This window comes from Heterodontus francisci, chromosome 43 (genome assembly GCF_036365525.1).
Source record: "Heterodontus francisci isolate sHetFra1 chromosome 43, sHetFra1.hap1, whole genome shotgun sequence".
NCBI lineage: Eukaryota > Metazoa > Chordata > Chondrichthyes > Heterodontiformes > Heterodontidae > Heterodontus > Heterodontus francisci.
The window spans coordinates 23,026,845-23,050,372 of NC_090413.1; the positions used below are offsets into that span (position 1 = coordinate 23,026,845).

Consider the following 23,528-nt stretch of genomic DNA (forward strand, 5'->3'; position numbering starts at 1 on the left):
ATGATGGGATTAGAACCCTTGTTCCCAGGACAATAGCCTGGGTATCTGGACGACTAGTCCAGTGACATTACCACTAGGCCACCATCTCTAGGCACTGAATACTTTAGGCTATTGAATGTGAGATGCAATTCCTCTAGGGAGGGTAAACAGGTAAGAAGTAAATGAATGGCTTGGAAACAGTCAAACCAGGCATTGCAAAGACGATTCTTTGATGGACTCAGTTCAGTGGTGCTGTGAAAATTCCTGGCATCATTGCTCTTTTAAGAAATGTTGCAATGTGCATTTTTCAATCATCACCAGCCTTCTAGTGCTCCCCTGCTCGTATTGGTCCCCATTGCAGCATCATCGCTTTCCCAGGTGTCTGGTGTCACTGCCCCTTTGCCTGCCCCTGACCTCTGTGGAGCTGGTGAAGTGATGCTTGCATGCACTGTGCAGGCACGCTGGTCTAGTGAGTGAAGCAGCGATTCCATTTCAGGGCATAAAGCATGAACCTCCCAGACAACCATGTCAGACACAGCCTGGCACATCACAGCAACCTCCTTCAGCAGATCAAGGCTGCCCGGTCCACCATCTCTGGTGTTGACTGCCCGAATCCTGGTAACGGCAATATCCGAGAGGCTACTGGGTGCTGGGCAGCTCTGGTTATCGAGCGTAACTTGTAGTAGTCGCTGGTATCTCAACAGTGCCTCCTCTGTAATTAAAAAGAAACAAGGCTTCAGCAAAGCACAGCAGTCATCGCTGCTTTTGGCTTTTCCATCCAGTATTTGTGGGGCCATTGCTCCTTCAGCAGCTGAATATGGATCAGCAAAAGTCTCCCTTCTCACGTATTAAGTTTCATCAACAGCAAAGGTCTGGGATGAGAAGCGATCGAGTAGAATGGACCTATATCTCCTGGAGTTTAGAAGAATGAGGTAATCTCATTGAAACATGAAATTCTTGGAGGGCTTGGCAGGGAAATACCTAATGCAGTGATGTGGGATATGGGAAGAGACCCTGTTCTTTGTATTGTCTGATGTTCTAAAGTACTTTTTTTTCCTGCACATTAGTCTTTTGAAGTGACTGTATAACTTTGCGTTGAGAGGCTGTTTTCCCCCTGCCTGGAGAGTCTAGAACTCAAGGGTATGGTCTCAGGATAAGGGGATGGCTATTTAGGACTGAGATGAGGAGGGTTGTAAATTTTGGAATTCTGTACCCCAAATGTAGATAATCAGTCATTGATTATCTTCAACATGGAGATCCACAGGTTTTTAGATACTAAGGGATATCAGGATAGGGCAGGAAAGTGAAGATGACGTAAAAGAGCCATGATCTTATTGAATGCTGGAACAGGCCTACCCCTCCTCCTACTCTTATGTTCTTAAGGTAAATCTCAGAATACAAGCCATTTGCAGCTGAGGAAGATGCAACAGAGGATGGGAAAAAGCTTTTCGAAAGAGTCAGGCAGATATATGTTTTAAAATTTGTGAACATAATTACTGTCAATAATACAAAGACATTAAGAAAAAAAATTAAGCAATGTGTTCTGATGAGAGGTCACAGACCAGAAACATTAACTCTGCTTCTCTCTCCACAGGTGCTGCCAGACCTGCTGAGTATTTCCAGCCCTTTCTGTTTTTATTTCAGATTTCCAACATCTGCAGTATTTTGCTTTTATTTTATGTAAGCAATGTGTCAGATTGGCATGGGCCACGTGATTAAAGAGATCACTATTTCACTCAAACAGTCTTAGTGTCAGCTGTGGCTCAGTGGTAAGGCTTTCGCCTCTGAGTCAGAAGGTTGTGGGTTCAAGTCTTACATGTGAACACATATCTAGGCGGACATTCCAGTGCAGCGCTGCTCTGTCAGAGGTGGGTCTTTTGGATGAGATGGTATACCGAGGCCCTGTCTGTCCTCTCATGTGAACACAAAAGATCCCATGAGACTATTTGGAGATGAGCAGGGGAGCTCTTCCCAACGTTTATCCCTCAACCAACATCACTGGAACAGATTTTCACATGATCACATTGCTGTTTGTGGGTCCTTCCTAAGGGCAAATTGCCTGCTCTATTTACTTCTTGACAGCAGTTACCTCTGTTGCAGAAAAGCATCAGGGATGTTGTGAAAGGTGCTATAATAATGCAAGTCTTTCTTTCTAAGTAGATGGCCAGTTGCACAGTAGGATTGAGAGAATGGTTATGGAGCAGGTCACCTTCCTGTTCTCTTGATCAGGTTTATGGTGCCTGGTACAGTGTGGGGTAAAGAGAATAAAATAACAGAATGATGAAAAGTACCTACCTAAAACTTTGGGCTCTGTGGAGTTGAGTACATCAGCAGATCCATCGGTTGTTCCAGTTGGTTTGATACCCTTCACCTTTACAACTGAGAGGAGTTCCTGAGCATAAAAAGAAATTCCGTTCAATACACAGCTTCCGTTAATGGTTTCACCGCTCAATATAAATGGAAGTGGTGTCTTCGTATTGATGTATGGGATTCCCACCACACCAGAGTTTATATTGTGATATTTTATCATGATTTATTACTTTACTTGAGAAAAAAACTCTCTGTTCCAAAGTGCAAACTTTATTCCAAAACGGCTGCACTACCTCAGCTCCTCTCCTCGCACATCACTTCAGTCACTTCATGGCTGGCCCCAATTCTAGCTAGGAGGACACTCAGTTTTATAAGAGGAACAAATAGCCTCTCTGCCCAGAGCACACTTTACAATGATCACATTGACACTTGCTAGGGTGCCTTTGACAGAAACTAGGACTGAACCTGGTGGATCTGAGTGCACAATTAGGTCTTGTTCTATTGGTTCTCCAGTTGCCCAATGGCAACAAACTGCTGAAATGAATGCAGTAATCAGTGTGCTACTGAGCCCTCTAGACATAGGAACGTAGAAAATAGGAAAAGGAGTAGGCCATTCGGCCCTCGAGCCTGCTCCACGATTCAAATAGATCATGGCCGATCTTCTGCCTCAACGCCATTTCCCTGCACTATCCCCTTATCCCCAGGAAGTAAAGGCACTGATTGATTGTTCCACTGAGTCATATAGATCCAACACTGATATGTACTGGGTCACCCAGTATGTACTGATCCCAGCCAATGGGATGCTGTGATTGGCCTCACAGGTTGGGGAGAAGAAATTTTTAGTTTAGTTTAGAGATACAGCACTGAAACAGGCCCTTCGGCCCACTGAGTCTGTGCCGACCATCAACCACCCATTTACACTAATCCTACACTAATTCCATATTCCTACCACATCCCCACCTGTCTCTATATTTCCCTACCACCTACCTATACTAGGGGCAATTTATAATGGCCAATGTACCTATCAACCAGCAAGTCTTTGGCATGTGGGAGGAAACCGGAGCACCCGGAGGAAACCCACGCAGACACAGGAAGAACTTGCAAACTCCACACAGGCAGTACCCAGAATCGAACCCGGGTCGCTGGAGCTGTGAGGCTGCGGTGCTAACCACTGCGCCACTGTGCAGGATTTCTGTTGTTGGTCAGTGTCCAGTTAAGTGTGTGAATATTGCGCGAGAGCATCATGGGGCTTAATTGTGATGCTGCTATGGTGGAAGAGCCACTGACATTCACCTGTGTAGAATGACTACTTGGGTGTGGTACTAGAGGGCTCCTGTATCACAACCTAAGTCACCTGCAAGAGAGGAGACAAACTGGGCAAACCAATCAAACGGTGACAGTATTAACTCACTTAACAAACAGAAAAGACTTTTTGCCCGAGATTATTTTCTAATCAATGTGTGATGTTATTTTAAAACAAGCTAAGGGACTTTAATCTCCTTCACACATAAAGAAACGCTCCTCGTCTGCAGCACAGCTTACCTGAATGGTTTCATTGAGTTGGTTGAGATGCTGAAGCTGGGCTGCTACACTGTGCAACATCCGCCAGCATGCTGGGATAATGTCATAGCACTGACCAATCAGACACTTCACTGCTGCTAACCTTAAGCCAATGAAAAGGTTCGTTATTGACCTGGATACGCATATTACATAGAATTAAAGAGTCTACAGTACAGAAACAGGCCTATGCTGATATTCATGCTACTGACGAGCCTCCTCCGATTCCTGCTCATCTAATCCTTTCAGTATATCTCTCTATTCTTTTGTCGCTCATGTGTTTAGCAGCTCTTATATGTATCTAAGTTAGCTGTCTCAACTACTCCTTATGGTAGCAAGTTCCACCTGTTCACCACTCTCTGGGTAAACAAGTTTCCTCTTGAATTCCCTACAGGATTTATTTGTGACTATCTTATATTTATGACTCCTAGTTTTGGTCTTCCCATACAAGTGGAAACATCTTCTTCACATCTACCCTGTCAAATGCCTGCACAATTTTGAAGACCTCTATTAGGTCACCTCCTCAACCTTCTCTTTTCACACTTTTTTTGTTTTAAGGGCGATGCAGTAGCGAGGTGACATTGTGAGGTATTTAGAAGGCTCCTTGATAATGACTAAATAATTTGCCAGAAATGAATGAGAAGACTCTTTTGATGGATGGCACGTTGTTGCAGCACCAACCTGTGTCATAGTGTGACAAGATGGGGGCTTTGGCCCAGATTTCTCCGCACTGCTGAATAAACAACATGGCTGACATCTAGTACTAGGCAAATGCTACTGTTGGATGAGCCTGCCCCTTTAAACGCTCATCCCCGCTGAATTAGAGCACAACCGGTTGAGAGGTTACAAGGTGTTGGATGTGGAATAGTAATATGTGCCTGGCTGAGATCCTTATCTCAGTATTGTCGTTGCACGGAAAGAAGACCAACCAAAAAAAGGTCACCCTGCCTTACACCTGAACATCTCAAAGTAGCGAGTCTCAAAGTAGCAATAGCAGGGTTCTGGAGGTAAGTTATCTGCCCTGTTGGCATTGAAGTTGTGTTGGGGCTAATGTCTTTCTTAAACTAAAGGGCAAAGAAGTTTCAGGCAAATGTGCTAATACATTCATTGTTAATAGAGTAGCACCATTTCAATGTGTTGACTGGCAGGAACTGTGATAAAGAAATACCCTGTTAAAATCCCAAGGAAAAGAATATGGACAAAGAGCAGAGTGGTGGAACTAATTTGATAGCATAGTATGATGGGCCAAAGAGCCTCCTGTGCTGTAAGATTCTATGACTATGAAGTGCTGGCCTTGCCTTCAATGTGGGTAAAGGCAGGGACTGTGCAAAAATCATGAAGGGTCTGGACAGAGTAGATGGGGAGAAAATGATCCCAGTGGCAGATGAGTTGAAAACCAGAGGACACTGATTTAAGGCAATTGGCAAAAGAACCAAAGGGGACAGGAGGAAAAACTTTTTTATGCAGCGAGTGGTTAGGATCTGGAGCGCACTGCCTGAGAGTGTGGTAGAGGCAGATTCAATCATGGAGGGTGTGGGGTGGTGCTGGCAGCAGGGACTCTCAGCACTGGGAGTTCCGGCTTAAACTGACTCCATTGGGACCAAGTGTAGCGCTGAGAAACCACACGCACTCTGAGCAGGTGTTCAACCTAATAGTCATCAGGAACAACAATGCCTGGCCACAGCCCATCCCCCCTCCCCCTTCCCCTCCCCTCCACCCCCCCCACCCCCCACCCAGAACCTAGAGGAAAGCAAGGCCAATTTTAGCTTCCTGGCTGAGAACAGCTACACAATTCCACTCCGCCAATGAAACAATTGTTGAAGCGATGGTACAATTTTTTAGAAATGATTGCCTTGCAAAGCAGAAGATACGGACCTGTAGGTACCGAGAAAATCTTCCTCCCAGAAACACTTGTGAATTTGAGGGTCCAACCCCATCATCACATTTTGCAGGTTAGTACCATTGAAAGGATCTTCAGCTGGACCTAGAACACAGTGCAGTCTAAGGCAGTAAATTCATTGAAACGGTCCAAATCTTTGATAGATTATTATACATAATTAAAATGATCACAATCATAAAAATTTACAGCAAAGTTCGCAGATGACTCAAAAATTGGTGGTGTTGTAAATAGTGAGGAGGAAAGTCTTAGATTACAGGATGATATAAACGGGCTGGTAAGATGAATGATGCTGTAGCCCATTTGACCTCAATGATCCTGAGTACCAGCCCTCTTGTCTTCCCATTCAAGCATCTGGTTGATCCTTAGAACATGTCCAGTGACCTGACCTTAGCTATCCTTCTTGACAAAGCAGTCCTGCTCTATTTAACATTTGGTTGGTTGCTTAATTTATTCAACATTTGTTCTCAATCAGTAAGACGCATCACACAAATATGGTTTTATAATTATGGATGATGTTCATTTTGCCTTTGCCTCTGCCATGTGCTCCAAGCTCACACTTCTCATGTCAAGATGTATAAGTTGTTCTTTGGTGATTAGTTTTCAAGGGCTGGATGTATTTAAGGGGAATCTAGATACGCACATGAGGTAGAAAGTAATAGAAGTATATGCTGATAGGGTTAGATGAAGAGGAGTGAGAGCAGGCTCATGAAGAGCATGAAAGATGGCATAGACCAGTTGGGTTGAATAGCCTGTTTCTGTGCTGTAGACGTAATTCTAGGGAATGTCAGTGCCAAGAAATGGAATATTGTTTTCCATTTTTTTCACCACCGAGCTCAGCTGCAGCAAAGGAGGCAGAACTAGGCTCCATCTAGCTTTAACTTCAACCTCTTCCTTCAAGAGTTTGGTATTTCCATGGCCGCACCAGCCCTCCTGTGGTCTCAGCAATAAATTGAGTGGGTGTCCTAGCTATGGCCTGTTTTATGTTGTGCAATTGGGTCAGCTAGCAAGCTAGTTTTAAATAAACAGTCAGTGTGAGGAGACTTGGAGGCCTCCTTTCTGATCCACTCTGTCTCATTAACATTCTATTTTTACACTCTACTGAGCGCAGAATAGAAACAGAAAAGTCAATGAGGGAAAACAACAGAATTTATTACATACCTGAAGAAAATGGGACGTGGCTGGGAATGGAAGCCATGAAATGCACACTTTATAGTTCAGGAGGCTGCAATATATAGGAGACATGTCCCTTCTCAATGCAGCCAATTCAGGTCAGCATATGCCTTGTGTTGGAATACTTGGCAAAAAACAGACGGAAAAGTGTACTCTTTACAACTTAACAATATATTGTAGTCAAATATAGGGCGCACTATGAACCCACTTGACCTCCTATGCCTGATCAACTTTATTTCTATTAGATAAGGTTCCTACACATGTGGTGCGGATGCCTGCAGACTAGAGGGTCCCAGGCTTACTTCTCGGTCTGTATTGAGTTCGCTGAATTCTGCCAGGTGGGCTGCTGCAATTTGCTTTATTTACCCTTCTTCTCCTAAAAGGTGCTGAGTCTTACTGTGATAGAGTTCCAGCAACTCTCTCAATACATAATGACTGCAGCTGTTCTTCCTGTGTGAAACTGGATGGTAGGGTTATAGGAACCGTAGCAAACCATTCAGCCCCTCAAGCCTGTTCCACCATTCCATTAGATCAGGGATAATCTGTATGTTAACTCCTTTTACCCGCATTGTTTCGATAATCCCTTGATGCCCTTACCTTACAAAATTCTTATCAATCTTGGTTTTGACATTTTCAATTGATCCCTAGCCTCAACAGCTTTTTGGGGAAGAGTATTCAAGGTTTCCACTACTGTTTATGTGAAGAAGGGCTTCCTAACATAATTCACATAAAACATCATTTTAAAGTTACGCCTCTTTGTTCTGGACTCCCTCACCAGAGGAAATAGTTTCAACATCCTTAATCATCTTAAACATCTCAGTATTGCTGAAAATAGAGACATGTTGTTGAAGCTTTTCTTCACGCACTCATCAAGACCATCTGCAAGAATACCAATGTATGGGGAAGCAGCAACTTTATACTGTATGAGAAGAGTGATTGCTGATTGGCACTCTCTTCTCACACAGTATAAAGTTGTTGCTTCCCCTTACGTTGGTATTCTTGCAGGTTGTCCTGATGAGTACAAGATGAAAAGCTTCAGCAACATGTCTCTATTTTCAGCAATATTCAAGTTCTGTACTACCAAACGACTATTAAACACCTCATTTAGATCACCCCTTAATCTTCTACACATCGGGGAATACAAGCCTAATCTATGCAACATCCTCATAATTTAACCATTTTATGCCTGGTAGTGACTGTTGGCACATTATTTGGTATCACAACTTTCCTGATATTGTTCACACATGACATCCACACACAAGAACTTTCAAAAGAGTTGGAGGGATGCGGGGTCACAGAATATCCAAGAAGCTCCGAGGATTGATTGCTAGTATACGCTGCGTTAAATGATCTCAGACAAGATGGCAGTCATGAGGGAAGTGCAACCAGGCTTAGCATTGCTGGACCCTAGGGGAAAGCTAACTCGATCACCCCGCGATTGTCACTGGATAGCTCGTTGGAAAAGGGCAAGTGAGCAAGCAGCAGGATTAGTTTCGGCTGTCTTGTCAGCTATGCTTACCAACCCTCAACTCGCATGTAGCAACCTTGGGTGAAATACTGGAGGATGATCAACACCTGTGCTACCATTAACTCTGCAAGAGTTGGAACTTGCAGGAAGGAGAGAGAAAACTGATACAACACAAATAGGATACATGACACTTCTCTCACTTTACTAGATAAAAGATGATATCCAGGCAAAGGATCAAAGAGTTAGTCAGGAAACTGGCTTAGTGATTTTGTGAGAGTTAGTAGAGGCTACTGCTTCCTGAGGAACCTCATCTACACGATTCATTATAGAACATAGCCCTCCTGCACTCTTGCTCAATTTTGTTCAGCTTGACCTCGATGTCTGAAGGTATCTCTGGGATGGCCAGGCGAACGAACCTTTGGACACCCAAAAAGCCATGCTCTATTGCCACAGCAAGTAAGAAATAGTGAAGATCAGGGAGGTCGGCAAAGAGGCTTCTGAATTCTGGTGACAAGCTTATGAGCCCACAGTTGGTTATTATCGCTAAGGTGGTGAGATATTCAAAGGCCTGCTGCCAGGTTCCAATATTAGCAGAAGGGACTGGGAATTGCCTTTGTAAAACCTTGCTAAATTTCATGCTTTCTAACTTAATTCCCAATATGTTGTTCAGGAAACTGAAGGAACCAGCAAGCGGGTAAGCACTTGAGAAAAGGGTCACATAGCCAAACTTTATGAACAGCTCCAGGTATTCTTCCAACAAGCCATCCGATGAATCCTTGAGGTTACCTTCAGTTTCGATCAAATGAAGTCCAATGTTGGTTGGGTGTGGAAGCATTTTATTTAACCGTATTATCTTGAATTTTGTTGTCCAGTAAGGGAGCACTGTGTCAAAAAATTGTCCCATGATCTGGTGGATCAGCAGTTGAGCAGAAAGGGTGTCCGCAAGCTGCTTCATATCTCTCATGTAGAAGGCAAAGTAGTAGTGTATCCCAAAATTGTTGATCAGGTAAAAGGTAAGAACCTTGGCCAGCAGGTATCTTTCATGTGTGGAAGCTAAGCGATGGTGCTCCCTTTCTGTGATGTATTTGGCTAAGAGAAGATACACCTTGTTCAGTGCTTCTACAATGGCGCTGTATACAAGTATAGGGACATATGTCAAGAGTAGGCTCTGGACTGATTGCTCCTTCAGGTCATTCTCTTTAGCCTTTTTATCCACTTCGAGGAACATTATCATGAGCGAGATAGTGATCAACAAGCTGCCAGTTATGAATGGGATCGACCCGAACACTATCCTGATGGTGTGTTGCTTATCAAGCAATACAGGTTCTTTGATGCCAGTGATCTGGTTTAGGCCTAGCTTCTCCTCAAAGCCAGCCCTGACCTTATCAAAGTTCTCCATCTGCCGAAGTGTTCCCCATTTAAATGTCAGCTCGGAACTGCGCCGCTTCCATCCCTCAAGAAACACTGTGGACCAAATAATGTTATACAGGGCACAAACAATACATCCACCAGAATCTTTCAGGTTTGTGACATAGAAGAAAAGTTCCAAAAGAGTCCTAAATGCAAGACCCCATGTGAAGTAGCCTAGGAAACCAAAGTACAAGGCAATTGATTCACCAAAATAGTTTCTCAAAGCCTGAACAGGTTGGTTAATGAGATAAATGTGTTTCCTCCATAGTTCTTTCAGGTTCTCTAGTTCTTCTCTATTGTGCATTGGGTACATTTTGATTAGAAGTTTACTTCTCCATAGCTCCTCGAAGATGGGTTTCCCAGGATAGAGTTTGGCGCTGGGGTCACCTGGAATGTGCTCTTCATCCTTTGCCTTGAGGTTGTCCAGCACATGTTTGATGATGTACAGCATTTCGGCCGTGGTGAGCAGTTCGTTCTCCCCTTCCCGGAAGTTATGCCTATCGTTGAAACTGAACGGCTTGAAGTTACCATCTGCATAGACCTTCATCAGCGCTGCCTCCTCTGTTCCACGAAGCAGCCTCTCCAAAGTTGCTCCAACCAGCAAGACTGCGCCTTTGCTTTCTGACTGCTCGACCATTTTGATCTTCAGCTCTGCTCCCCCTGACGATTTTGGCGCCTCGATGCGCGACATCAGCCATTCTACAGTTTCCTGCTTTGCCCGTGGGGCAAGATTCAGAACAACCAGGGCCAGTGGGAAAGCAGAACTGCTTTTTAATTCATCCTCCATCAGTTGATTAATTATTACTGTTTGTTAATTGGCCTAATCGTTTCCCTATTGCGAAGTACTTGGACTTCCCGTCTCTAAAAAAAAACACCTCTGCAAAAAGCAAGCTACGTTATTCTATGCATTTTGTGAAGTTTTATACCTAGCTTTAGTATACATTGCAGTTCAGTTGAGTTGCATTTGGTTTAGTTTTGAGTGAAGCTACTGAATGGATGAGGGATGTGCAAACATTAACTGGGTAAGCTTTGTGATGTCGCTAGCTATGTCACAAGGTGACAGGAGTTTGCTTTTCATCTGAGGCAATGTTAATGTAGAGATTGCAGAATCTTCCCACCACACCCCCACCCTTTTTTCTCTGGATAATTGCTTTATTAGTAATACCACGATAGAATGGGGGAGGGCGAGAGATTGGGCAAAGACAGAATGGTGCAGGAAAGGAAGCCCCACAAAACAACTTAAATTGAGGCCTAAAATCTAAGATAGTCACTAATAAATCCAATAGGGAACTCAAGAGAAACTTCTTTACCCAGAGAGTGGTGACTGGAACTTGCTAGTTTATTTCCTTCAAGTGACCATCCAATTTATTGTGCATTAATTATTGTATGTAAAAACCAGCAATGAGTTTAAGTCATACATGCACCAGGTTGGCGTCACAGTGACCAGGTGATACCACAATACTCCTTCACTTTATCTTCTAGTTCTGGGGAAAATATCTTTGGTTTGTTTGAAAACTGACCTCAAGTGCTGTGAATGAAATGGAGTGAGGTCTGTGGAGGGTAGCTGCATGTGCTGAACTCCAGCCTAACCACCCCCAGTAATAGCCTCATGCAGGAGATGGCCCAGATATCGCCCATCTCCTGCACGTGTGGGCACAGTCTGCCCATGCCAGAAACTTTGGACATTTATCTTGCGAGAGAATGAAAGAGAGAGAGAGAGAGAGTGCAAGGCGTCACCATGGAGATAGAGTGATCCCAGCGCCCCTAGCGCTGATAAAACCCTAAGCTAAATTACAAACTTGACGGGTAGGAAAAGACATGTTGGTCCTTCAAGCCTGTCCCACACTCATGATGCCTGGAGTATCATGACTTGACACTTCCTACCTGTTCCCCCCCAGCAGCCATGCAATTGCCTGGGAAAGGCAAAAAGCCCAGGAAAAAATACTCACGGCCATAAAGGAAACAAAAATCTGGAATATTGCACAGAAAGGTTTAAATGCATTTATTCTCCAGTATTTTCAGCCTTTCCCTATCGACAGAGACCAGATACTGTCTCCTCCCAGTGACTCACCGACTCTTTGGCAGTGAAAAGCTGCAGTCTCTTTGGAAAGGAAGATGTTTTGGTAAACTGCAGTGGGATCATGCCAGGGAAAAGCCAGCCAACTTTCCTCTTGATCCCCAAAGTAATACAGCACAAAATATTTAACAACGGGGAGGCACTGCCACGATGAGCCAGCGGAGGATTGAAGCACCTTTAAAGGAAACAGAAATCGTTCAATTCAGAATTGCAGAAGCTGACAATAAGACACAAAACCCAGTACACAAAGCAAGCTCGTCAAGCCTCACTTATTTGGATTGAGACTCACCTCACTTTTTCTTTAATATAGGGGCCAATTTTACAAATGAGTTTCCCAGCGCAGACCTTCTTACATTAAGGGTGCATATTGTTACGACCAGGTGAGAAAGGGGTCTAGGGGCTCCCACTCAGCCTTTGCCTGCTTTGACTGTGTGTTTAGCTCCCTCTCAGTGAATCCTTGTTCACTACCCTAAAATTGTAAGGCAAAGAAATCAACCAGGCAGGTTTTCTTAGATTTAAACAAGAAAGGTGGAGGTTTATTAACCTTAAACTCTAATTTGGTTAATGACTATGAATACACAACACGACCACGCTAACATGCATACGCGATAAACACACATGCAGATAGAGACAGAAAAGCAGAAAGAATAAAGGGGTAAAGTTTGAGGCAATAGCTGGGGTTTTATTCACTGTCCTTTGAGTTCGATGTAGAGTCTTTGATTGCAGGTAAGTCTTGCCGTTTCGTTGGGGCCCAGTGCAAGCTTTAAAATTTGTTTCGATGTAAGAGTCTTTTCTCTCTTGAGGTTTAAGTGACTTCAGTGGATCTGGACACTCGTGAGAGAGAGAGAGAGCTAGCCAGGAGAGAGGCTCTATTCTTCCAAGTTCAGGTGCAATCTCCCCAACTGTGCTGTGAGCAATTCAAACAAAACCCTGGGCCAGCAGGTTAGTCGTGTGACTAGCTGTGTTAACAAACTCCTGTGGGTTCTCCATCTTAGCAGACACCCTGGAATGCTAGCTTTCTTACACATTCAATGTCTGGTGATCAAAATACATTTGGGTTAATTGGATCAGGGAGCTGTTCATTGTCTCCAGGCACGGTCTCTTAGTGTGCAAATGTTTACCAGACACTGCTGATCTCTTTAAATAAGTCATTTCTTCATTCCAGCAACAGTTTCAAATTAATGTTCATAAGACGAAATTAATATGCCTCCTTCTTGGCAGGTGGGGTCTTCATGACAATATCAAGGATTCAGGAGCGAAAGTCAGCAATCCCCATTTGTCCCATTAAAACTAGTGAATTTAGAACTGAGTGGAGCATTCTGAGCTCTACACCCAAGGCAAGACAGGATCTAGAAGATACTTAAGGATCTTAAGATGCTCAATAAGCACATAAAGTAGAAAGGAATAGAGAATATGTTGATGGGGTGAGATGAAGAGGGTTAGGCGGAGGCTCGTGTGGAGCATAAACACCAGCATGGACTATCTGGGCCGAACGGCCTGTTTCTGCACTGTAAATACTCTGTAAAAAGTATTACTTCCAGAAAGACTGAGAGAGAAAGGGTGAGGAAAAGACACAGAGACAAGGGTGGGGCCGTCATTTTAATTTAACTCGTGTGGCAGGAAACCAACTGGATCAGGTGAGATGCTGGATTTACACCCTGCCCCATATCAAAGATAATAGAGAGTAAAAGTGTTTGGGGTGTAAAAACTAGTGTGGCACCTGATCCTATCAGTTTCCCGACCAGTTAGATTAAAATTGCACCCTGTCCCTATTTCTAGCTACATCCCTTTATCATTTTAAACACCTCCATCAAATCACCGTGAGGACAGCAACTGTGCCCCAAGCACAGACTGGACACTCCTTGGAGTGCACTGGTAAGGGCTTGGGCACTGTGGCAGTCAAGCAATAGATGGAGAAAGTAGCTAAGCAAGTGATGAATGATGGCGCAGGAATAAAGAGTTGGCACCGGTTTAACTCTGAGAGGGTGGCAGAGAGCTGGTTTACAATCAGGGTTTCCTGCCGGGGTGGGGGGCAAGAGTGGACGTTCACACTCTGATAGGGGACACAGATGTTTGGGGCTCAGTAAAGATCTAGGTGAATGATCTCAGTGGTTCTTTCACATTTTCTGACCTCAGGCTCAAGGGGGGAGGTGACGCAATACTGAAAAGGTCATTATGAGTAGGATCACAGAATTATACAGCACAAAAAGGAGGCCATTCAGCCCATCATGTCTGTGTCAGCTCTTTGAAAGAGCTATCCAATTAGTCCCACTCCCTGGATCTTTCCCCATAGCCTTGCAATTTTTTTGCCAAGCATTTCCCAAAGATGAGCACTGAAGCAGCAGAACAGTTTGTCATCCAAAGCATCAAAAACAAAACTCTTTTCTGACAATACCAGCCAGGTCCTTTCAGACAAACAGCAACAAAACAGCAGGCCAGAAAGCATTAGAAGCAGGTTTTGATGGGAGCAGTCTGTCTCTGAAGTCCACCCAGTACTGTTACAGGAAAATTGTGTCCAAATCCCTCTGATATTCATTTACATAAAGTTAACGTTATTGCCTTCTCATCGGGTCCAGTGATAGAATGGTTACAGCACAGCCATTTGGCCCATTGTGCCTCTGCTAGCTCTCTGTGAGAGCTACTCAGCTAGTCCCATTCACCGACCCTTTCCCCAGGGTCCTGCAATTTTTTTCTCTACAGATAACTATCCAATTCTCTTTTGAAAGCCATGATTGAATCTGCCTCCACCACACTCTCAGGCAGTGCATCCCAGATCACTGTGTAAAAAAGTTATTCCTCATATTGCCTCTTTTTTTTTTTGCCAATCACCTTAAATCAGTGTCCTCTGGTTCTCGACCCCCCCCCCCCCCCCCCCCCCCCCACCCTACTCCATCCATGGGAACAGATTCTCCCTATTTACTCTGTCCCTCATAATTTTGAGCACTTTTACCAAATGTCTTCTCAGCCTTCTCTTCTCTAAGGAGAACAGCCCCAGCTTCATCAATCTATCCCCGTACCTGAAGTCTCTCAACCCTGGAACTATTCCCTCCTGGTAGAGACACCAGGAAAACGATGGAGGGCACAAGGCCATTCAGGGGCAGAATGGGGTTAAAGCATTACCATTTATTTTTCCTCTGGTTGCACTCACTGTTTTGGGAGCAGAGAAGAGGAAAATTTGCTCTAATACATCATAGGCAGCCATGAAACAATAGGGGGTGAAACTGCTCTTCTTCAACTGTGCAAAACGGGTGATCAGTAATTGGCAGCTTGTCTTGCACCCACCTCAGTTTTCTTTTTTTAAAAAAGAAAAACATGCATTTATATAGCACTTTTCGTGACCTCAGGATGTCCCAAAACACTTTACAGCCAATGAAGTATTTTTGAAGGGTAGTCACTGTTGTAATGTTGGAAATACAGAAGCCAATTGTGCACAGCAAGTTCCCACACACAGCAATGATGTTGGTTGAGGGATAAATATTGTTCCAGGACAGTGGGAGAACTCCCCTGCTCTACTTCAGAATAATGCCATGGGATCTTTTACATCCACCAGAGAGGGCAGACGGGGCCTCAGTTTAATGTCTCACCAGAAAGACGGCACCTCTGACAGTACAGCACTCCCTCAGTACTGCACTGGAATGTGACCCTTGATGTTTGTGCTCAAGTCTCAAGGAGTGGGGCTTGAAACCACAGCCTTCTGATTCAGAGGCGAGAGAGTGCTATCAGCTGAGCCACAGCTGACATGCACTCCAATGGGAAAATCTTTTTAAAAATCGATGAGGTGTAAAATGAGCTGCCGATTCCTTATTACCCATTTTGAACTACATCCAAAGTCCAATTTCACCCCTATAGTCTCACTTATCTGGTTAATCCCACTCATGGGCATGATGTGTCAATTCACTCGTTCTGTTCTCCAGTAAGAAGCAATAAGTATTTATAGAAGGTTCTCCTATTGATCAAGTTCCTGATTGATTTTTAAGCCCAGATAATCCAAACCACCCTTCAATGTACTTTCAAGCAGACCACTGTCTTTGCCTACATAGTACATTGTAGCAGTTGTCTTAGAAGGAATGCAACAAAGGTTCGCTAGATTGATTCCTGGAAGGAGAGGGTTGTCCTATGAGGACAGATTGAGTAGAATGGGCCTATATTCTCTGGAGTTTAGAAGAATGAGAGATGATCTTATTGAAATTCGATGACATGACAGGGTAGATGCTGGGAGACTGTTACGCCTCGCTGGAGTTTCTGGAACTAAGGGTTATAGTCTCAGCATAAGAGGTAGGACATTCAGGACAAAGATGGGGAGAAATTCCTTTATTCAGTGGCTTGTGAATCTTTGGAATTCTCTACCCCAGAGAGCTGAGATCAATAGATTTTGGAATGAAGGGATACAGGAATAGGGGGTAACGTGGAGTTGAGGTAGAAGATTGTCCATTAAATGGTGGAGTATGCTCAAGGGGCAGTATGGCTGACTCCTGCTCCTATTTCTTATGTTCTTAGGGACTGCTCAGTACAGGTAATTGAGTAACTGTGCCCTGCTTCCTATATTCTGGAAGAAACCTGTTGTCATCAAGGAGCCATTTTTTACTTGCTTACCTTCAAATATGTTTGATGCCCATTCCCTGCACTTTCCGCAAAAGCCTCTATGAATGCTGATGGGTAGGTCAGGATGTTGTGAGCACTCCAGTTCTGACTCTTTGAAAGCCACACTGTGAATGCCAATGTCCCCTCCAATTGCTGCTGTAGTTCCTTCAGGTGACTGTGCACTGAGAATAAATGCAGAGCTGTGACACTGAACCAAATCCAAGAAATCTCCAAGCACCAGTGATGGTTATTAGCCACATCCTAAACGTCCCACAGTAATTCCTATGTGGGGGAATCTCCTGCCACAGCTTCAGCAGGAGATTGGCGGAAATTTCCGAGAAGTGGTGGAAACTGATGTTGTTTTGGAAACGGGCTTCTGCTGTTGGGAGATCAGCGAAAACACCACCCCGAAAGAGTTAAATTGGGGCTCGGCTCAAAATCTTTCTTGCTGTTAGCGTGTGGCCTCTACAAACACGTAAAATCAATGGAGCCCAACCATCGAGTTTGATCTATATTTTCCCAACTGAAACTCATGGGGAAACTCGTGACTTGTGGCATTCATTGTATCATGTGACTAGTTAATGAGCATTTTTAAACTAACTAAAAAGATCTCCCATGATGTTGTTGAGAGTAAGCCAGATAATACCATATTTTGTAAGGAGATAATTCTGCACATTAGTCTGCTGCCAAGGTGAAGTGAATACCATTGAATCCTAATTGCATTTAAGTAGAGATTTCCGAGGCTGTAGACATTGTGGCCCTAGTATGGTGTGTATATGACTAATGACTTCCTTTGTTACTTCATTGTTTTTTGAAGCTTGATACAGAGATTTGAGTGCATCACTTGAAGTGTGACACAGAAAGTGTATGACAGAGGGGAAATGCATGTTTGATATACAGCTTTTGTAATATTATAGACAGGTTAGAGCATAGAAACAGCTACAAACAGTGTACAAACACTAAATTGCTCTTATGAAGTTGTGCCCTCTGCTATTTTAAGTGGGGAGGGGATGTTAATCTGGAATCTAAAATAGTTGAGAGAAATTTGGTATATACTCATTGAATGCTGTATGATAACACCACCAATAGTCATTATGCTTTATCTTTGTTATCACAAAATAAACATGGATGACGAAAGCCATTCAACCCATCTTGAGTTGTGCTTCCCATCACACTATCCAATCCTTAAAAGACTGTGCTATTATGGACTTGTTTGCCATTTCATGAGGTGCTACTGCCTGACTACTGATCAACCGCTCATGGTAGAACAGCTCAATTTTTATTTCTGTAGAAGTCAGGAAGTGTCTATAATGATTACCATCACCAGTTTTTACGCCCCAGGCAGCAGGTTGAAAGTTCACTCCCGTTAGTTGTCTGAAGAAGCACTTCTTGACATCAGTTCCAAATTTATCTTTAGTTTGAATCTGGGTTCGCCTTTGAATTATTGAGCGTACGTTTGGGGCTTGATTTTTAGGCCGGGCTGGGGATGGGATCAGAGGCGGCAGGGCCTAAAAATGGCACCACCGTCTGGCATGCCGGTTCCCCAGCTCCATCCCACCCCCGGGCCATTTTTGTGGAGGTGGGATGGGGGGGTGGGGGAAGGGCAGGGCTACCAGCCTGTACGCGGCGAGTAGCCGCTTAAGATAGATTAAGGCCACTGTGATTTTCCAATCGGCCTCCAGATCCCAGCAGGTGGCGGGGCCAGTTCAACAGCTTGGAGGCGGCTTACTGATGGCAGGCCGATGGGGGCCAGCACTCCAGGCAGGCCTAGGGGCCCTCCCGGCCCGCCTGCGCACAGGAGCAGCCGCAGGCCGCCCTCTCGAGGTGCTCCCCCCCACCCCCACCCCCAACAGTGGTGGTCTGCCTGCAAAAGCCATATTTTATTTTACATTTTGAAAGGTCAGAGAGAGGATTTTGATGCGCCCTCTCTCTGTTTCTCCACCTTAGCTGCCATCGCAGTCTGCAGCTCCTTCCAAGCTGGAAGGCCTCTGATTGGCCCTCCAGCTTTGCGAGCCTGCCCGCTGCCCTTAATTGGATGGCAAGCCTGCCTTCTGGCAATTAATTGGACACCCCCGAGAAAATCGGGGCCTGTGGCTGTTTGCCCCCCACAGGGATGGGATTGGGAACAGTCCCGACTTCTGTTTGCCGCCCTGGAGGGAAAATCCTGCCCTTGCAGTTTTTTTTTTCAAGGACTGGAGAAGTTGTGGATTGGGCTACTCAAATTGCTATTGTAGACACATGCACCTTATGCAAGATTCTGACAGGTAGGCTGCAGGTTCAATCCCTGGTCTTGGCTACATGTAACTGATCTCCAATAGGTGAACTACAGTTGCAGCTAAGTCCGGACAGTGCGTGACAACAGTGTGTTTTAACATGGGGCACATCACAACCAAGCTTCATGCTGTCTTCACCTGTCCAACTATCTCAGTTTTTTTTTAGTTTTGGTCACTGAGCTGCATTTATCCCAGATGACGCACCAGATAGTCATCTCTTTGCTTTAATGTTCCCATCTATTGGTGAAAGCTCCTTACCTACTTTAGCATAAGCCTGAAGTGCTTCTCTGTGACATCCCAGAGGGCCTTTGAAGTAGTAAAACTCAGTCAGTTCCAAAACATTAAGGAATGGACTTAATGACCCAAACCAGGTAGCTGAAGAGTTCACCCCCAGACCAGTCGCCACCTGGGGGATTGGGCAAAAAAGTAACATCAGTAAAGTACAGGAGAACCTGTTTGAATAATTATTTACATAAACTAAAATCTGGGTTTCCCAGTGCCCTCAACAGATGGCCCATAGCTGAGATTGAGAGCATCGGGGCGAATGATCCGACATCACGCTGCATAGAGATGGCTTGCTTTAGTTTGTTAGCGAACTCTGCCAATGGGCTATCAATATTACCCACTGCAGCACCAGCATCAACAACAATTTGCATTTATACAACTCATTTAATGTAGTAAAATGCCCCAAGGCACTTCACAGGAGAGTAATTGACCCTGAGCCACATAAGGAGCTATTAGGACAGATGAGCAAAAGCTTAGTCAAAAAGGTGGGTCTTAAGGAGTATCTTAAAGGAGGAGAGTGAGTCGGAGAGGTTCATACAAGCAATGGCAGACAGGGAAAAAAAACTCTGGTCTGTCCAGCCTGAACCACACAACTGCGATGCCTAGTGTATCACAATATATATACATTTCCCACCCTATCCAAAAATCATGCGGTCCCCCAGGAGAGGCTAAAAATCAGATAAAACCCAGGCCAGAAACTAGTGCAGATCAGTGGAACTATGATAGGGTGCAAGAGATGAAATCCCGTCGATCATTGTTGCAGTTTTTCAGACAATTGGAAATTAATTGTGGCATTCTGCAGATTACTTAACTTCAAGATAAAAGAGAGTCAGCTTAGATCATTTGGTAATACACTTGTCTCGGGGTTCAAGCCCACTATCAGTACTTTACCACATCACACTCCAGTGCAGCGGTAAGGATCTTCTCCCTCATTGGAATACAATGTGCCACTGTACAGAAATCTGTATTGGGTTGGCTTCCTGGTTGAAATTGGTCATACCTTGAAGCCTTGATATCGTTGCGGGATGTTCTTGTTTCCCATCAAAGAAATTAGCCCGAGCACAGTCTGAAATGTGTTTGGATTCAATGGACACAGGGCACTCTTCAACCCAAACACCTCTAAGCCTGGAACCTGGAAAATGTAATTCTCACAATCAATGAGTTTCGATGCAAACTGAAGGGTCTGATGGAGAATTTCCTCATCTCTTTTCTGCCAGAGGTCCACCCTGTTAGAAGGAAAGTCAATAATATAAAATGTTAGAATAAATTAACAATACTGTTGCTTGAGAAATCTTCAATATTCCGCATAACGTAATATTCAATATAACGTAAATCTTATAAGCTCTATATTCGTGTTTGAGATGTTAAACTGAAATATCTTGCCCTCTCAAGTTTACATATAAGGATTCCATGGCACTATATAGAGAACAGCAACCAAGTTCTCCCCAGTGTCTCGGTCAATATTTATCTCTCAATGAGCACCAATAAAACAGAGCATTCAGAGTATTTGGTTATTTATCACCAAATAGCTGTTTGTGGGCTATCGCACAATTTGTTTCCCTATATTACACCAGTGACTATATTTCATTGGCTGTGAAATGATTTGGGATGTCATGAGATTGAGAAATATGCTACATAAATGCATGTTCTACCTTTCTTTCCATTTCCCTCATACTTGTTGACTGATTGAATGAAATTGTCATATTTTGGAACACTTTTGTCCTGGGGTCTCTCACCCACTCAGAACTGGATTGAAATGGTCGATATTCACTTCATTGAAGACCCTTCGAGCCAGCACAGGGCTGGATTTCAACTTGTGTAACATGATAAAAATACAGAGCCACTATAACACTATTCTCAATCCCATCCTTTTTCAGACATGCCATTTGTGACCTAAAATGAGAAATTCTACAGGCCTTTTTTTTTATTCGTTCCTGGGATGTGGGCGTCACTGGCTAGGCCAGCATTTATTGCCCATCCCTAATGCCCTGAGAAGGTGGTGGTGAGCTGCTTTCTTGAACCGCTGCAGTCCATTTGGGGTAGGTACACCTACAGTGCTGTTAGGAAGGGAGTTCCAGGACTTTGACCCAGTGACAGTGAAGGAACGGCGATATGGTTCCAAGTCAGGATGGTGTGTGACTTGGAGGGGAACTTGGAGGGGTGGTGTTCCCATGCATCTGCTGCCCTTGTCCTTCTAAGTGGTAGAGGTCGTGGGTTTGGAAGGTGCTGTCTAAGGAGTCCTGGTGAGTTGCTGCAGTACATTTTGTAGATGGTACACACTGCTGCCACTGTGCATCGGTGGTGGTGGGAGTGAATGTCTGTGGATGGGGTGCCACAATCTTCCTAAACGTTTTCTGAGCTGTTTAATTTTAACGCTCTATCTTTTAATTTCTGCTGTATACCCAGTTTGGTTTCTTCACATTTTACCATACTAAGATTAAATGCACAGAAATAATTAGAAACCTCAGTATTTATTGATATTTCATACCTTACCTTAGGGACGCCTTTATGAATTCTGAAGCTACTATCGGGTAAGGATTTGGCGGGAGAGTTGATTCCGACAAGATTCCCTGTAAACACTTCTCCCAGTGCCAATCCAACCGGCAGTCAACACAGTACTGAAAAAGACAGAGCAGAAAGCACATGGTGTATTGTGTCTTTCTGTAACTGAGACACACACTAATAAACTGTGCAGAGGCTGCAAATTGAGGAGGTTGGTTCTTTTAGTCTTTGTCTTCACCTGTAGCTTAGTGGTCTCAGTCAAAATGTTATGGGTTCAAGTCCCACTCCAGAGACTTGAGCTTAAAAACCCACACTGATACTCCAGTGCTGTACTGTCAGTGGTGTTGTCTTTCGGATGAGACATTAAAGCACTGCCTTCTCAGGTGGGCATTCGAGATCCCGTGGAACTATTCTGAAGAAGAGCTGGAGAGTTATCCTCGTTGTCTTGACCAATATTCATCCTTCAACCAACATCATTAAAAAATATTGTCTGGTTGTTATCACATTGCTGTATGTGGGAGCTTGCTGTGCACAAATTGGCTGCCGTGTTTTCTACATTACACCAGTGACTACACTTCAAAAAGCACTTCATTGGCTGCAAAGCGCTTTGAGACATCTTGAGGTTGTGAAAGGTGCTATATAAATGCAAGTCTTTTTTCTTCCATTATGCCATTGTTTTTGGCCTGTGTGGTTAGTTAAGAAAACCATGAACATTTTTTTTTATTATCCATTCATGGGATGTGGGCATCACAGGCCAGCATTTATTGCCCATCCCTAATTGCCCTTGAACTGAGTGGCTTGCTAGGCCATTTCAAGGGCATGTAAGAGTCAACCACATTGCTGTGGATCTGGAGTCACATCTAGGTCAGACCAGGTAAGGACAGCAGATTTCCTTCCCTAAAGGACATTAGTGAACCAGATGGTTTTTTTTACAACAATCGACTATGGTTTCATGGCCATCATTAGACTAACTTTAAATTCCAGATTTATTAATTGAATTCAAATTCCACCTTCTGCTGTGGTGGGATTCGAATCCATGTCCCCAGAGCAATACCTGGGTTTCTAACCCAATGACAATACCAGTACGCCACCGCCTCCCCTATGTAGCATATGGAAGGATGTAACTATCCCAGAACATTCTTAAATCAATGCAAAAACATTCAGAATTTTTTATGTGTTGTATTTATATGTGGAAATTAAGCTTTAGGAATGAAATTGTGCTGGTTCTTAAATTCATAGGAACTTGAGGAACAGAAGTAATCCCCTTGAGCCTGCTTTGCCATTCAGTTAGATCATGGCTGATCTGTACCTCAAATCCATTTACCGGCCTTCGCCCCATATTGTTGCCTAACAAAAAACTATTAACCTCAGTCTTAAAAGCTCCATTTGACCCGCAGTGTCCAGTGCCTATTGGGGGGTGATAATTCCAAAATTTCAGGATTTGACTTGCCTCTGCTTTCAACCCTCCCCCCACTGAACTCTACCCTGATCAGAATATGCTGTCTGCCTAACCCAGTTTTTTCAAGTATTCTGTTGCTGCATTGCCACAAGACTGCCCCACAAGTGACATCCTCGAACATCGTGGTTGAGAAGCCACCTACCTTTGTCAGGACAACATCCAGTTGATGGAGTCCGGGAGCTTTTACATTCGAAGCACTTTCAGCCACATTAATGTAACGTTCCCTGTTGTATAAAAGTCCTGATGCGTCGTGGAGGGAATATTTACTGTTGCCAGTAATCTGCGGTTCAAAATAGAAAGAATCAACCCTTTTGTATTCTCATGAAATAGCTGTAGACACCAGGGAAGCAGGGAGAGCCACTGCTCACCCAGTGTGAACACTTAACAGGTGAAGTACAGAAATTAGTTCAAGTTCGTCCTTACCTGATTGTTCTCTGGGCTTGTTGTGTGGAAAGTATTTTCTGCTTGTCTCTTCATGTCAGTTAGGACTGGAACCCAGGGTAGTGACTCCTCACTCCCCCCCCCCACCCCCCCCCCCCCCTCCCCCCCCCCCACTC

At 44.1% G+C, this 23,528-nt stretch overlaps 2 protein-coding genes across 3 annotated transcripts in view; both read right to left on the reverse strand.

Annotated features, from left to right (window-relative positions):
- Window positions 1–23,478, reverse strand: LOC137355705 (uncharacterized). Of its 2 annotated transcripts, XM_068021151.1 has the most exons (11): window positions 23,395–23,478; window positions 23,114–23,251; window positions 21,504–21,628; window positions 20,011–20,236; window positions 18,984–19,131; window positions 16,465–16,634; window positions 11,866–12,046; window positions 5,722–5,830; window positions 3,832–3,952; window positions 2,275–2,371; window positions 1–691 (listed from the first exon to the last, which is right to left on the reverse strand). In XM_068021151.1, exons 1-11 carry the CDS (start codon window positions 23,446–23,448, stop codon window positions 294–296), a joined length of 1,767 nt encoding a protein of 588 aa, XP_067877252.1. In that variant the 5' UTR covers window positions 23,449–23,478; the 3' UTR covers window positions 1–293. The 2 variants fall into 2 exon arrangements, with proteins under 2 accessions (XP_067877252.1, XP_067877253.1); XM_068021152.1 differs by lacking the exon at window positions 5,722–5,830 and having other exon boundaries at window positions 3,832–3,947.
- The window catches only part of LOC137355654 (uncharacterized), a 28,606-nt gene continuing 28,531 nt past the window's right edge, over window positions 23,454–23,528 (reverse strand). Inside the window, exon 13 of the mRNA XM_068021026.1 lies at window positions 23,454–23,459. Within this exon, the coding sequence (XP_067877127.1) occupies window positions 23,454–23,459 (6 nt within the window). The remainder of the gene's footprint in view (window positions 23,460–23,528) is intronic.